Genomic DNA, 13,773 nt, shown 5'->3' with positions numbered 1-13,773 from the left:
TTAGAAAGAAACATCATGCAGAGAGCCAGAGATTCTTTTAAGATTGCAGTCCTCTGCACAGGTACTTGAGTACAACTAGATTTAGCTTCCAAGTTAGCATGCACATGAATGCTCTGTAACTGATGCAGTGGTACCTTGGGTTACAGACGCTTCAGGTTACAGACACTTCAGGTTACAGACACTGCTAACCCAGAAATAGTACCTCGGGTTAGGAACTTCGCTTCAGGATGAGAACAGAAATCACATGGCGATCACGCGGCAGCAGCGGGAGGCCCCATTAGCTAAAGTGGTGCTTCAGGTTAAGAACAGTTTCAGGTTAAGAACGGACCTCTGGAACAAATTAAGTTCTTAACCCGAGGTACCACTGTACTGATTTAGGCTGGATTCGGAGCTCCTGCTTGAGGAAAGGTGGGAGCATTTCCCCCACTTCAGCCCCCTATGTCCCCCGAAAAGTTGCTCTGAAGGATTAGAAGGACCCTTCTACAGGGGACTACAAGGGGAAGGGAATGGGTAAAAAAAATTCTCCCTTCTTCCTCCAGTAGGAGCCTTCATAAGACCTTATTCCTTCTGGATTAGAAAAAGCCCTTCCCTTTGCAGAAGGGACACTCTAGATCCAACCCGTAATGTATAGTGCTAATGTCAAGACTGTAGAACAGGCAGGTGGTCCCCCAGGCCTCTGAATCTGGGCTCCTGTTCTCACGTAAGCCATACCATCTTACCCCTAGGCTCTACCCCAGCAGTCCTGTTCCATGGTGAGTGGCCATGCAGGAGAAAATAGCTTCCTGTAAAGACCACTTATGGGATGCGGGTGGCGCTGTGGGTTAAACCACAGAGCCTAGGAGTTGCCGATCAGAAGGTAGGCAGTTCGAATCCCTGTGACGGGGTGAGCGCCTGTTGCTTGGTCCCAGCTCCTGCCAACCTAGCAGTTTGAAAGCACGTCAAAGTGCAAGTAGATAAATAGGTACCGCTCCGGCGGGAAGGTAAATGGTGTTTCCGTGCACTGCTCTGGTTCGCCAGAAGCGGCTTAGTCATGCTGACCACATGACCCGGAAGCTGTACGCCGGCTCCCTCGGCCAATGAAGCGAGATGAGCGCCGCAACCCCAGAGTTGTCCGCGGCTGGACCTAATAATGGTCAGGGGTCCCCTTACCTTTACCTTAAGCACCACTTGGTTTGTTGCTGTGCACTGAGCCTTCTGCTTGAGCCCCTTTCTCAGAGCTCAGTGAGAAAGCCAAGCTAAGAAATGATAGTGAATAGTGTGTGTGCACATACATGATAGAGAATGGAGTGTATGTGTGATTTGGCCCTGCCCACTTTCCGCCAAGAAAACCCTGCTTTGCCGGGTGTGAAAAGGATTCCACACCCTGCTATGAGTTGCCCAGCCTCCCCGCACCAAGTTCATCCCAGCTGCATTCCTGTCTGTCTGCAAATATGGGGAAGAAGGTCCATGGGAGTCATTCTTCCTGTGTTCCTTTCCTTTCTGTACATTGTGATTGCCGGCACCAAAAAGGTAGGGAGCAAGCAGATACATGATGGGATCACTGAAATCCATTGCGTGACTCCCATTTGCCCATGTGAATGTCTGGCTTCTGTATACGCAGCCCGTCATTTCCCACCAAATGCAGCCCTTGGAGCCAATATGGCGAATGTGTAGGCTTCACATAATTGCTTGTGAATTATTGACACTGAGGCACTGGGGTTGTGTGGTACCTAAGTATGAAAGTGGTGTTCATTTTCATAATTGAAATTTCATAATTTTCATTTTCCCCAGAGTGGCTGGGGAAACTCAGCCAGATGGGCGGGGTATAAATAAATTGTTGTTGTTGTTGTTTATTTGGTAACGGTTTTATCACATTTTTGTCTCCAATTATAGGCATGGGGATATGCTGTTTCTCTTTCCCTCGAGTCCAGCTGGCTCGTCCTCAGAGAACATGGATACGTCATCGATGTCTCAAGGAGTTCGCCCTCTAGGTGTTCCCCAGGTGGTAGAAGATGAAATTGACCAGTACCTAATAAAACAAGATGGAAAGATTTACAGGAACAAAGATCAGCAACAGTAAATACCATTGCACTTTCTCTCTGGACTTTATAGAGCAGTTCTCAAAGTTGCATAATATTACACGGGAACATTTACTGTTATAAGCTTTTCCAAACCTAATTAATGTCAATCCATGCGATTCACCTTTCAGCACTCACTCTTCTCAGACTGCTGGCAAGCAGGTCATATGAAAAGGGGCCAGGGAAGGGGCTGTATGGGTCTATTTCAAGGTTCTTTGTCAGGGGACAAAAGGTCAGGATTTTAAAGGTGAGGATTGCTGCATTGATATCTAGCCCAGATAGTGAACATAGTGGTAGGACATCCTTAAGAAAGCCAGCCTCGCAGTTTGAGAACCCTTGTGAAAAAGCTACCAGTTCCGTCTCTGTGCTGTCCAAGCTGTAAATTAGTCGTTTATACCACAGCGGTTGTATGACTTGACTCAATGATATTTTATTTATTAGATTGATACACCGCCCTTCATCATAAGATCTCAGGGCGGTTCACAGAATAAAATACCAGATAAAAACAAGCAAATAAGTAAAACACAACAGCAAAACAATAACCCCCCTTCCCACAAATGCATTTAAAAGGCTATACTATAGAATATTAATCAGCCAAAGGCCTAGTTGAAGAAGAACGCTGGCGCCTCAAAATATATAATGAAGTTGCCAAGCGAACCTCCTTGGGGAGAGCATTCCACAAACGGGGAGCCACTACAGAGAAGGCCCGTTCTTGTGTTGCCACCCTCCGGACCTCACATGGAGGAGGCACATGAAGAAGGGCCTCGGATGATGAACGCAGAGTCCAGGACAGTTTTATCTGGGGAGAGGTGGTCCTTCAGGTATTGTGGCCCCGAGCTGTTTCAATACATGCTGGTACCCAGTCGATACAGAATTTGCAAAAGTTATATCATGTAGCATCCCACCCCAATAATAAATAAACCATCTGTAATATTGTAAGGTAATGCGTATGGTGCTGCGACAGCCAATTACTCTTGCACAAAAAGTGTTAGGGTTTTGGAGAACAATGAGATGACTAGCCTTGCTAGTCGTCGTCACACTCATTTGAAGTTGGTTCAAACGTTGGTGTTTCTATAAATACGAAAAACAATAAAACTCGCATTGCAGAAAGGCTGTGTGTATATTTAGTTGTCGTTTCAAAGAAGCTGTGAAAATGGAACCCAGTGCACAGAGTAGCAGGCGTCATGATTCTAGAGTCTCTGCCTGGTTTTATGTCTTTGTCTTTATGCTGCCTTTTTTTCTTTAAGTTGAAATGGCTACATACCTACCGAGATGTCACAGGTTTTGTCAATTATGTTGAGACTCCAGCTTAGAGTTACCATGTATTTCCTTTATGGAAGCTTTAAAGAAGCTTGAAACGCTCAGCTCTCAAGAGGAATATTGAAGACATCCCATGGTTTGACCTGTGACTGGGAAGGGACATTGTGACTACCTGTTGGCCACTTGTTCCCTGTAACGATCATCCTATTGGTAGTAACTTGCAAAAGAGTTGGCCTTAAAATTTAAAAATGGCATGGTTCAATTTAAAATGTAATGGCTCCGTTTTGCCCCTTTATATGACCTTCCATACATGTGAATCATTGCTTCGGTGAAGATCAAAAAGTGGAAGCCCTTGAATAGTGAACTTTTGTCTAGACATTTTTAACAGCAGTTAAGTGATAAAAATTGTGCTCATAAAACCATCAAAGGCAAAATTCTCTGCTCTTTTGTTAAGAGACTATGCCTAACTTTTCCAACATATATTCCTGGAGAATGTATTATGTTGTTGCTAGCAATAGCGACAGACTAACATTTATTAAGGAAGGAACCAACAGTGAACCAAGAAACTGATTCTTAGAAGGTTATATGAGTGCTGAGCACTAGAGCTTTATTTCATTGAATGAGGATGAGGTGTTTCTCATTATCCTTTATCAGCTGGTATACATGCACCAGTCCTAAAAAAATAGCCAATCTGTGTATTGCAAAAAACTATGGTGTCTTAATTCAGTGCTCTAAATAATTAGTTTCTGATACCTGGTGGTGAAAATTAAAGCTAGATGACACGGTAATTTAATTAGCAGATGTAGGCTTCTCTGATATGTTGATGTCTGACCATTATTATGATTATTATTTTTAAAGCAGACTTGCTGCTGGTTTTTCCAGCTACTTCTGTTAAATTTGTTAACTCCGTAAAAAATGTATGAAAACTTCAGAGTGCTTTTCGGCTGCTAGGGAACATGGTTGTTGACTTTTGTTTCTCTTTACACAGATGTCGACATGGCCCGCTGGGCAAATGTGTGCACTGTGTACCATTAGAGGTAAGGAGTAAAACTGTAGCTGCTATGGTAATATTTTACTTGTTAAAATGTCCGTCCCCCCCTCGAATATAGTTGCTTTAATGGCAGCAATTGAGAGGACGCTGCTGAAACATTAATGTGTCCTGTCTGTGCTGATAATGGCCAAAGAGGCTAAACAAGTCCCTTGGATATATCTTGTCTGGGCAGTACTTGCATTTATCAGGCTTTTGACATCTGTTTTTTCTGCAGTAGTGGATTGAGCAGGCTATATCACTAAATGCTCAAGCAAAGCTCTCTCTCCCCCTGCCCTCACTAAATTTGTGTGCACTTTGCTTTCTTGGCATTATGGATTTTCCGTTCGTTTGCAGAGGTGCACCTCAGAACAACTTGTGCTGTATTCTTATATACTGCAACAGTTCTGATTATTATTTCCTTTCTCACTTGTGTAGAGATCTTCTGATAGAGACAAACGGGGACACATTCACCTGTGCCAGAGTTCTCCAGGCATGCTTGATCAGTTAGCCTTTAGCTCTGCCAGTTAAAAAGAAGGAAGACTATTCTACCCATGAGACAGGTTGGGTTTCTGAAGACATTTTGAGTGGGGCTAACACTTCTACTGTCTGGAGAAAGGCCTCCACCATTCTTGTCAGGCTAGTAACAGCTGTGGAAAAGAAGCACAAAGCTTTCTGATTCTTTCCACATTGAATGCTAGCAAAGGAGTTCGGACAAAAACATCTATTTGTTCAGTGATCAATGTGTTATCAAGTAGGTGTCTGACCTGGTTTTCCTTTATGCATTTCTTTTTTTGGCAGCCTTTTGATGAGGATTATTTAAACCATCTGGAACCCCCTGTGAAGCATATGTCATTCCATGCCTACATCAGGAAACTGACCGGAGGCGCAGACAAGTAAGAAACCTGCACCTTTTCTTCAGAGAAAACTCTTTATAGATGATAAAACAGAATGTGAAAATCCTTAAGATTATTTATAGCCGCGGAAACAAATTCACTTCAAGCAGTGGCAAAAAGGTAATTTTCAAAACAGTTTTGCAGAGGGGAGGAAAGATTGAAAACTTCGTAGTTATTTCCCTCCCTTGATCAGCAGATCTTTTCCTAAACCAGGACCACAGATTGATGCCATTGGCATAGTTTTATGAAGGGGGGTTGCATTTATTTAAGTCAATGATTTGTGATCTCGTATACATTGCAAGAACACTGCAAGGACTCTGTACACTCGCAAAAGAGGTGTGAAACATTCATTGCTTCCTAAGCACCTTGTCTTACCATCACGACGAAAGCAACCTGCAGATGCTCTAGTTGATGTTGATCTTTCACACACAGACTCCAGTCCATGTGTCGCTGAGTCCTGTATCCCTGTTTCCAGCATGTCTTGACATTTTTGCTAATGCCAGCTATAATGAGGGGAGATAGGTTGACTTCTGCAATGCATTGCTAGTTACACCCCACCCCCAGATTTACACTTGGGCCTGGGACATGTTGTGTGTGCAACTATTAGAGCACCGAGCCTGACGAAATGTTCTGATCTGATGTCTGTTGCACACCACTCCGCATAGGAGCTTCTTTTGTTTTTATAAATACTTGGGTGGTAAGTATGTCCTTTGTTTTCCCTGTTTAGGGGGAAGTTTGTTGCCCTTGAAAACATTAGCTGCAAGATTAAATCTGGGTGTGAGGGACATCCCCCGTGGCCAGAAGGCATTTGCACTAAGTGCCAGCCAAGTGCCATCACACTCAACAGGCAGGTAAGATCAGAACAGCAGAGGCACTTGTTATGTCTGCTGTTTTTCTTTTTGGAAATGAATGTCCAGCTTAGATTTGGGTGCGTTTTTCCCTTGGTGTAAACACGGTTGGTTAGCTTTTGCACAGATGACAGGGACACGTTCTTATTCCTTGTAACTGGAGGACTCATGTTCTTGGCATGAGATAGGAGAGGAGCCTTTAGTGGATTTGAGAACCACCTGCTCAGATTTCTTAATATGATCACAAAAAGCTGCGGACTTGTAAGAATGGAGTAAGTGGTTGGTGAAAAGGGATCTAGGTGTTATTTTCTTTGAATTCCTGTAATGTATACTGGCTCTGTTCAGTCATAATTCTCAACACTGGGTTTTAGATTTAACGTGAAGGAACCGCAGGCTTATGAGTTTTGCTTCCTGCTCCTTTGGGTCAGCCACAGCAAGGGAATTTGGAAGCTTTTGCTTCCATTTTCAACTAACTGATTCATTATGTCCCAAGCCAGGCATACTGGTTAGTTGATTTGGGAGAACAAGCCAACTTAACCAAGGTTAATGACCCTTGCTTGTTTCTGTAAACTGTAGTTAATGCTAGCCACGGTTTTAGCTTTGACTATCACAGTCATCCACGGTGAACTGAAAATATAAATGAAAGCTTCCATCTTGTTTCTCATGGCTCCATCGGAGAAGGAAGACAAATATAGTATGTGAGTCTAAGGCAGGGGTCGGCAAGGTTTATCTTGCCTGGGCCAGATCAATCCCGCAGAGATCCCTCTGTGGGTTGGATTGCGCACGCGTGCTGGCGATTTTCAGTGCCGCGGAAGGCGAGTCCCCGCACTGCACTGTGCTGGTTTAGCACAGCTCAGTTCAGGGGCGGCTTGTGGGCCAGTCAAACGACCTCCGCAAGCCGCTTCTGGCGCATGGGCCTTAGGTTGGTGACCCCTGGTCTAAGGCTCATGTATAGCACTAAACCATGGTTGAGCTGGTTAACAGCTGAACTAGATCGCTGATTTTCCGTGTTAGAACTATTGTGGTAGGGGGGATGGGTTTTGAAAAAGTGGTAGAATAGTAGGGGCAAACGATTTCTCTCCACTGTTTTCCTCACTGATCCATAGCCTATACAGCCGAGGCAAGTCAGTTGAGAATCAAGAGGTGTCAGTCTGTGAGACAGAATTGAGTTAGAATATAGCAAGCTCAAATCTTATGTAGACTGGGTGACTGTGTTGAACATCATTGATCCTAATCAAAGGGCTTTGCTTGATACATTATTATGCTTTTCAAACGGCAGAAATACAGGCATGTGGATAACATCATGTTTGAGAACCATACAATTGCAGATCGTTTCTTGGACTTCTGGAGAAAAACGGGAAACCAGCATTTTGGGTACTTATACGGGAAGTATACAGAGCACAAGGACATCCCTCTAGGTATCCGAGCTGAGGTTGCTGCCATCTATGAACCTCCACAGGTAACAGATGCTCCGCTGTAAAATGTCTTGGTTTGCTCCACTTGGAAAGGTGCCTGGGAAACAGAATAGACCTTAGCACTTGCTGACACCGGAGTAAAACTGTCAACTTTAAAGCATGCAGCTATTTTGTGGTGACGAAGCCTCTCCACAAATGGCACATCTGTCAGCTTTGTGACTTTATAGTCCTGATACTGTGCATGTATATATGCAAGTAAGTTCTCACTGAGCTCAGTGGGGTCTATTTCTATGTAATTGTGCATGGGGTTATGACTCGGAGGCGAGGCAGTGGTACTGCTTCATACCCCATGGAGAACCTGTCTTGCCCACAGCATTTGTAGCCATCTCTGCAAAGAACCTGTTTATTGTTTGCTTTGGCCACCTTGAGAGAAGTTACTACCAGGGCAAACAACAAACAGATCACCGTATTTTTCGCACTATAAGACGCACCAGACCATAAGACGCACCTAGTTTTTAGAGGAGGAAAATAAGAAAAAAAATATTCTGAATCCCAGAGACATGTTTTGTTACATATGCTGACTGTTTGTGGGTGTGGGTGGGTGTGTGGGTGGGTGTGTACTCCACACCCACCCACCCACAACACACGAAGCCTCTTCAGGACAGGGGGAGCCTTCATCCCGCTGCCCTGAAGAGGCTTCGCGCGGCTAAGCCAGAAGCTAGAACAGCGAGAGGGATCGCTGTGCAGCGATCCCTCTTGCTGTTCTGGCTTCTGGGATAGCTGCGCAGCCTGCATTTGCTCCATAAGACGCACACACATTTCCCCTTACTTTTTAGGAGGGGGAAGTGTGTCTTATAGAGCGAAAAATACAGTATTTGCAAATATGGCTGTGACTGCTGTGGACTAGACAGATTGACTGGGGCGAGGGGGCAGCAACAACCTCTTCTTTTCCCCTTCTCAACAGAGCTCTAGATGGCAGAAAAGAGCAATTGAAAGAGGCTCTGATCTTATGAATATTGCAGGAAGTCCCATTGAAATTGATAGGATTTAGAGTGCAATCCTAATCATGTTTACTCAGAAGTCCTGTTGAATTCAAAGGAACTTAACTCCCAGATAAGTGGGGTTCATTTTGCAGCCTTGAGGAGCAATCCTAATTGACCTTCCCTTAGCCTTGCAGGGCCACCACCATATCCTCAGCCTTCATCACATGTGAAGATGTTGGGCATATTGTGGTGCAGTGATTGGGCCCAGTGCCTTCTGGATTCCCACGGATAAAAAGGTGGCAGGAGAGCTCCAATGCTTTGCCCTGCTGCTATTGAACTATAGTAGCTTATGGTGGACTGGAAATTTTTGAAGCTGTACGGTCATATAAAGTCACTAGGTGGCACTAGCAGCTGGGTCTCATAGCTGCAAGATGAAGTGGAGTAGTGTGATTCAGATGAATGTCAAGGGGAAACTACAACTTCACAACGGAATGGAAATTTCTAGTAGAATAAATTTGTATAAATATATAATTTTCTAAATTAAGGTAAGGGAGTGTCTACAGGCACCAAGCGAAAACATTCCTCTTTAACTAGACTTTTTGCTGTTAAACAATCTATAGCCTTTTCAATATGAATGTGTGTTATTGCACATTTTATTATTATGTTATGTATTTTGTGTGGGTTTTTTGGTTAATTGCCCTCCGATCCTTGAATGAAGAGCTGTATATAAATTTAATTAATGGTGATGATAGAGATCTGGTTGGATCAGTGGTTCATGAATTTTTGTTTGGTTTACTAGCCAAGCTCAGTCCTTCTTGATGACACCCTTTCTTGTGAGATGCACAGAGAACTCATGAGAGGGTGTTTTCCTCTACGGCTGGGCTTTTGCAAAAAGTGCAGGCAGCACCTTTCTACTGCTCCCTCCTGCAAAATCTCAACAGGAACAAATAAAAATTACTTTTATCTTCCTCTTCACTGAGGTGAGGGAGAAGTTTTTCTCCTATAAGCTGGACTTTTGCAGAAAGCACTATTTGTATGCTATGGCTTCTGCCAATGTGAAGGGAAAGAAACTATCCCACCGCCATGACAGACACACACCAGACTCCCTTGCAAAAAAAAAAAAAAATAGGGGCCATTTATTTCCCTGCTTACATGGATTTTTCAGGAGGTAGGAGCAAAAAACCACTGGCACTTTACGCAAAAGCCCACCTTTCAGGACAGAATCCATCTTTCCTTTCTTCCCCATTCTTGGAGGAAAGGAAACATGGCTTCACTCTCACAAACTGAGTTTGGGTGAATACAGAGCGGTGTTCACCGGATGAAGACAAGGCACTTGCTATTGGCAAGGTTTTTGCAACCTTGCATTGGACAATCTTTTGTAGTTCAGATTGATTTAATTCCTTTCAACTGATGCTGCATCAAACATAACCCAGCTGACGTATTCGCTTTAGAAGGACATTTCTGGATTTGAAAGCTGCAAGTGATGGAGAATTTTGATCAGCTATTAAAGAGGTTGCTATGATTATCATCCTTGTTCAAAACTACTACTACTAGTAGTATTATTATTACTACTACTACTACTCCACCCTTGGAGTAGACTTGGTTGCCCCAGCCACTCTGGGCTGCTTTCAACATACATAAAAACACAATAAAACACCAAACATTTAAAAACTTCCCTATACAGGGCTGCCTTCAGTTGTCTTCTGAAGGTTGTAAGTTACCTATCTCCTTGACATCTGATGTTCCACAGGGTGGGTGCAACTACCAAGAAGGCCACTTGTCTTTATAGTTTCTCTGCCCATTATTAGCATCAAAATATATAGCATTTTCCACCATGCAACTTTAACATAGTGACCGGAGAGCAGCAAGTGAGGATACTAGGGCCAAGCAGTTTTCAGAGTACTTACTAGTGTGTTAGGTTGTAGTTTGAGGAAAGAGGACAGTCTGTTGTCCTATGATCCTCCTTTGGCCATTTTATAAAATGCTGTCTCAACACATAGTGACCTTGGAAGTGTTGGTGGGGAGCTCCTACTGAGGAGGGAGCTCCTTGCTTATGCATAAAATATATGTCTGTTGGGTGATTTGAGACATGCAAGCTGTAATAATTCATTGGTGCGCTGTTCAGTGGCAAGATTCATGAGTTCTGTTAAGTTGCAAAATAAACTTACATCAGCGCCCTTGAATCCTCTGCACACCATGAAGCTAAGTGTTGAGCACTTTGTTCGCTTGCCAGTTTGTGTGTTTTGGTATTGCATCATGGTACAATGTGCAGAAACCAACAAGCAGCTGTGCTAGAGGGGTTGTTCTCTGGTTTTGTGGCTCCTGTGTGATTTATCAGAGCTGCACTAATGCTTGTTCAGCCCAAGATAAACAGATAGCGTCTACAGTTCCCATTTTAGATTTGTGATGATTGGCAGCTATTATGTCGCTGAAACCATGCGAATTAAAAGCATTGAGTTTGGAACTGATGCAAACACTATTGCTGTGATTTGCAAGAGAGGCTGTGTTCCTTGGTATCCTGGCAACCCTTCAAGATCTCTGCTGGCTTGGCCAAAGGCAGACAAGAGTTACAGTAGATCTGAGACATCCTTGATCCAGTTCAGTTGCCCTCAATCTTCAGTTGAGATACCACCTGATTTAATGCATCTGTTTCCCCAATGAGAAAACTTTGGGTAGGTGGTGTAAAAATACCTGATGTTGCCTGTCAGTTAAATACAAGCTTATTCTTTCTGGAAGAGAAAAGCCAGCTTGTCAAGTGTGTAACAGAATATGGTAGTATTCTACCCCTAAGGAGGAAGAATGGGAGGTGTCAATTCAAAATATTGATGGAGGACAACTTTTTATTGTTCCCCTACATTTTATGTGAGGGACGCGGGTGGCGCTGTGGGTAAAACCTCAGCGCCTAGGACTTGCCAATCGTCAGGTCGGCGGTTTGAATCCCCACGGCGGGGTGTGCTCCCGTTGCTCGGTCCCAGCGCCTGCCAACCTAGCAGTTCGAAAGCACCCCCGGGTGCAAGTAGATAAACAGGGACCGCTTACTAGCGGGAAGGTAAACAGCGTTTCCGTGTGCTGCGCTGGCTCGCCAGATGCAGCTTGTCACGCTGGCCACGTGACCCGGAAGTGTCTGCGGACAGCGCTGGCCCCCGGCCTCTTAAGTGAGATGGGCGCACAACCCTAGAGTCGGACACGACTGGCCCGTACGAGCAGGGGTACCTTTTTACATTTTGTGTGTGTGTGTGTGTGTAATATATTTGCAAGTAGAACAGTGCCACAGCAAAAAGTCAGCTGGGCTTTCTCCCTGATAAGTTAATTATTTACTTGCTGATGAACTTTCACATGGGAAAGCATTCAAAACAGCACCCCCACTATTCAGTCTGGAGTGGTACTTGGTCAGTAGAGCATGAGACTCTTAATCTCAGGGTCATGGGTCAAGCCCCACATTAGGCAAAATACTTAGAGAAAAACTCTGACTCTCAAAGCATGTTTGAGAGAGAATCCACAATCTAGAGAGAAGTCTGTGCACTCCTGAGATACATTCCTGAGTGCTTTCCCCGTATTTTATGCTTCTATATGGCACAGAATTTGACTTTGGAGATGGAGACTAGCTTGAATGTGAGGTGCTTTTGGCAGATTTTTATAGCCTGTGAAAGGAAGTTATCACGGTTAGCTGCCTGTTAAATTTTCATATCAGTATTTATATAATACAAATAATGAATGAAGATTAAGGGGAAGAATCATAATTAAAAGTTTAGTCTTAGGAAACACATATCGTACCATAGGGTGGTTCATAAGTATTTAGAAAGAAAAGAGGCTTCTAATAACTATATAGAATTGTTGAAAATCCAGCCTTCTGTTTTCAGTCAGATAAGTAGGAAGCTAAGGAGCAAGGCAGAATTAGATAAGAGTGTCAAAGTTGGAAAGGGAGGAGAGACTGGAAGATAAGAAATCTGTAAATTAGAGACAAGAGAATAAAAAGCTGTGGGTCAGGTGGCTTAACTTAAAATTAATTAATACCTTGTGACGCATTAATGTCCATCCATCAAAAAAATATTGCTGGGTGCCCTATATAGGTAAGGAATCCAATGTTAAGCAGACAGTGATGGTGAGGGTAAAATTGCCAATGTGTGAGACACTAGAAGGATTTCTAGATCACAGACTTTAAACACAAATTGTAAGAGGCTTTGTTTTTTAAAAAATACTTCATTTGCTCCTTGAGTAAGAAGATTTGATGCAATCCCAATGGGGATCATAGCTGGGGAGAGTGCTGCTGAGCTTGGGTCCTGCTTCTGATCTTCCTATGGACATCTGCTTGACCAGTGAGAACAGGATATTGAACTAGATGGGTCATAGCCTGATCCTTCAGGCCTCCTCTTAGATTTTTACAGGTGAAAGAATGTAGGTTTCTTTACAGTTATGTGTTGGGAAATGACTGGTTTTCGTAGAGAAGCATAGCTCATTGTTTGTTCAAATTAATATTCAATAGAACCAGCAGTCAATAGCCTGGTGTCACACGTATCAATGTAACTGCAGCGAGACACAGCAGCTTGTCAATATTCATTCTCCTGACATTTCCCATCGTTTCTTTCTCGAGAACGAAACATTTTGTCTCCTTGGGATGCTAAATGTCCACCCCTGTTTGCAAACTGGTTCTCTGTTGCTTTTCTCTTTCTTTTCAGATTGGTACACAAAACAGTCTGGAACTCCTAGAAGACCCAAAGGCGGAGATTGTGGATGAGATTGCAACCAAGCTGGGCCTGAGGAAGGTAATAAAAACACGTGTGGGCCAGCATATAGGGGGAAACCTTTTGTAAGGAGCTGGAAGGTTGGCAAATGTACGGGATCTGGTTTGTTGGGAGCTAATTGGGCTAGTGTTGCTTCAGCATGCAGGCTGTACTGGAGGTTTTGTGACCTGTTCAGCTTTTTTCTGCTGCATAGTCAACATGAAACTGAGTGGAAAGTGTGGGTTGGTGTAGTTAAGCAGATCTGTGTTGCCAGTAACACAAAGGACATATAGATGTGGTCACATCGTTTTGAATTCCTCAGTCTGCTGATCAGGCTCCTGCTTATCAGCTGTTTATTATAAAGGCAAGTGAAGCAGGAATCTTGGCGGAGCACCATAAACAGTGCCCCAGCTGTGCTTTTCTGGTATGACTGGGGCAGAGAAGATTTCACCTCTTGGAAATCTTCTCCTTAATCTGCAAACTGTCAGCTTTTAAATAAATTCTGACACCACCCTTGCGCAGATGCCTTTCAGAAACATACTTAGTTTTCTTGCCTTTATGAAGAT

General features: G+C 43.7%; 1 protein-coding gene across 1 annotated transcript in view; it reads left to right on the top strand.

Annotated features, from left to right (window-relative positions):
* NPLOC4 (NPL4 homolog, ubiquitin recognition factor) overlaps nt 1–13,773 on the top strand; it is a 52,264-nt gene that overhangs the window by 11,879 nt on the left and 26,612 nt on the right. Inside the window, exons 4-9 of the mRNA XM_083427556.1 lie at nt 1,873–2,055; nt 4,306–4,354; nt 5,146–5,240; nt 5,968–6,091; nt 7,368–7,547; nt 13,163–13,249. Of these exons, the coding sequence (XP_083283682.1) occupies nt 1,873–2,055; nt 4,306–4,354; nt 5,146–5,240; nt 5,968–6,091; nt 7,368–7,547; nt 13,163–13,249 (718 nt within the window). The remainder of the gene's footprint in view (nt 1–1,872; nt 2,056–4,305; nt 4,355–5,145; nt 5,241–5,967; nt 6,092–7,367; nt 7,548–13,162; nt 13,250–13,773) is intronic.

Source organism: Podarcis tiliguerta, assembly GCF_965153285.1.
Source record: "Podarcis tiliguerta genome assembly, chromosome: 2".
Taxonomy (NCBI): domain Eukaryota; kingdom Metazoa; phylum Chordata; class Lepidosauria; order Squamata; family Lacertidae; genus Podarcis; species Podarcis tiliguerta.
The sequence above is the reverse complement of the archived record's forward strand: the minus strand, read 5'-3'. Positions and strand labels throughout refer to the sequence as shown.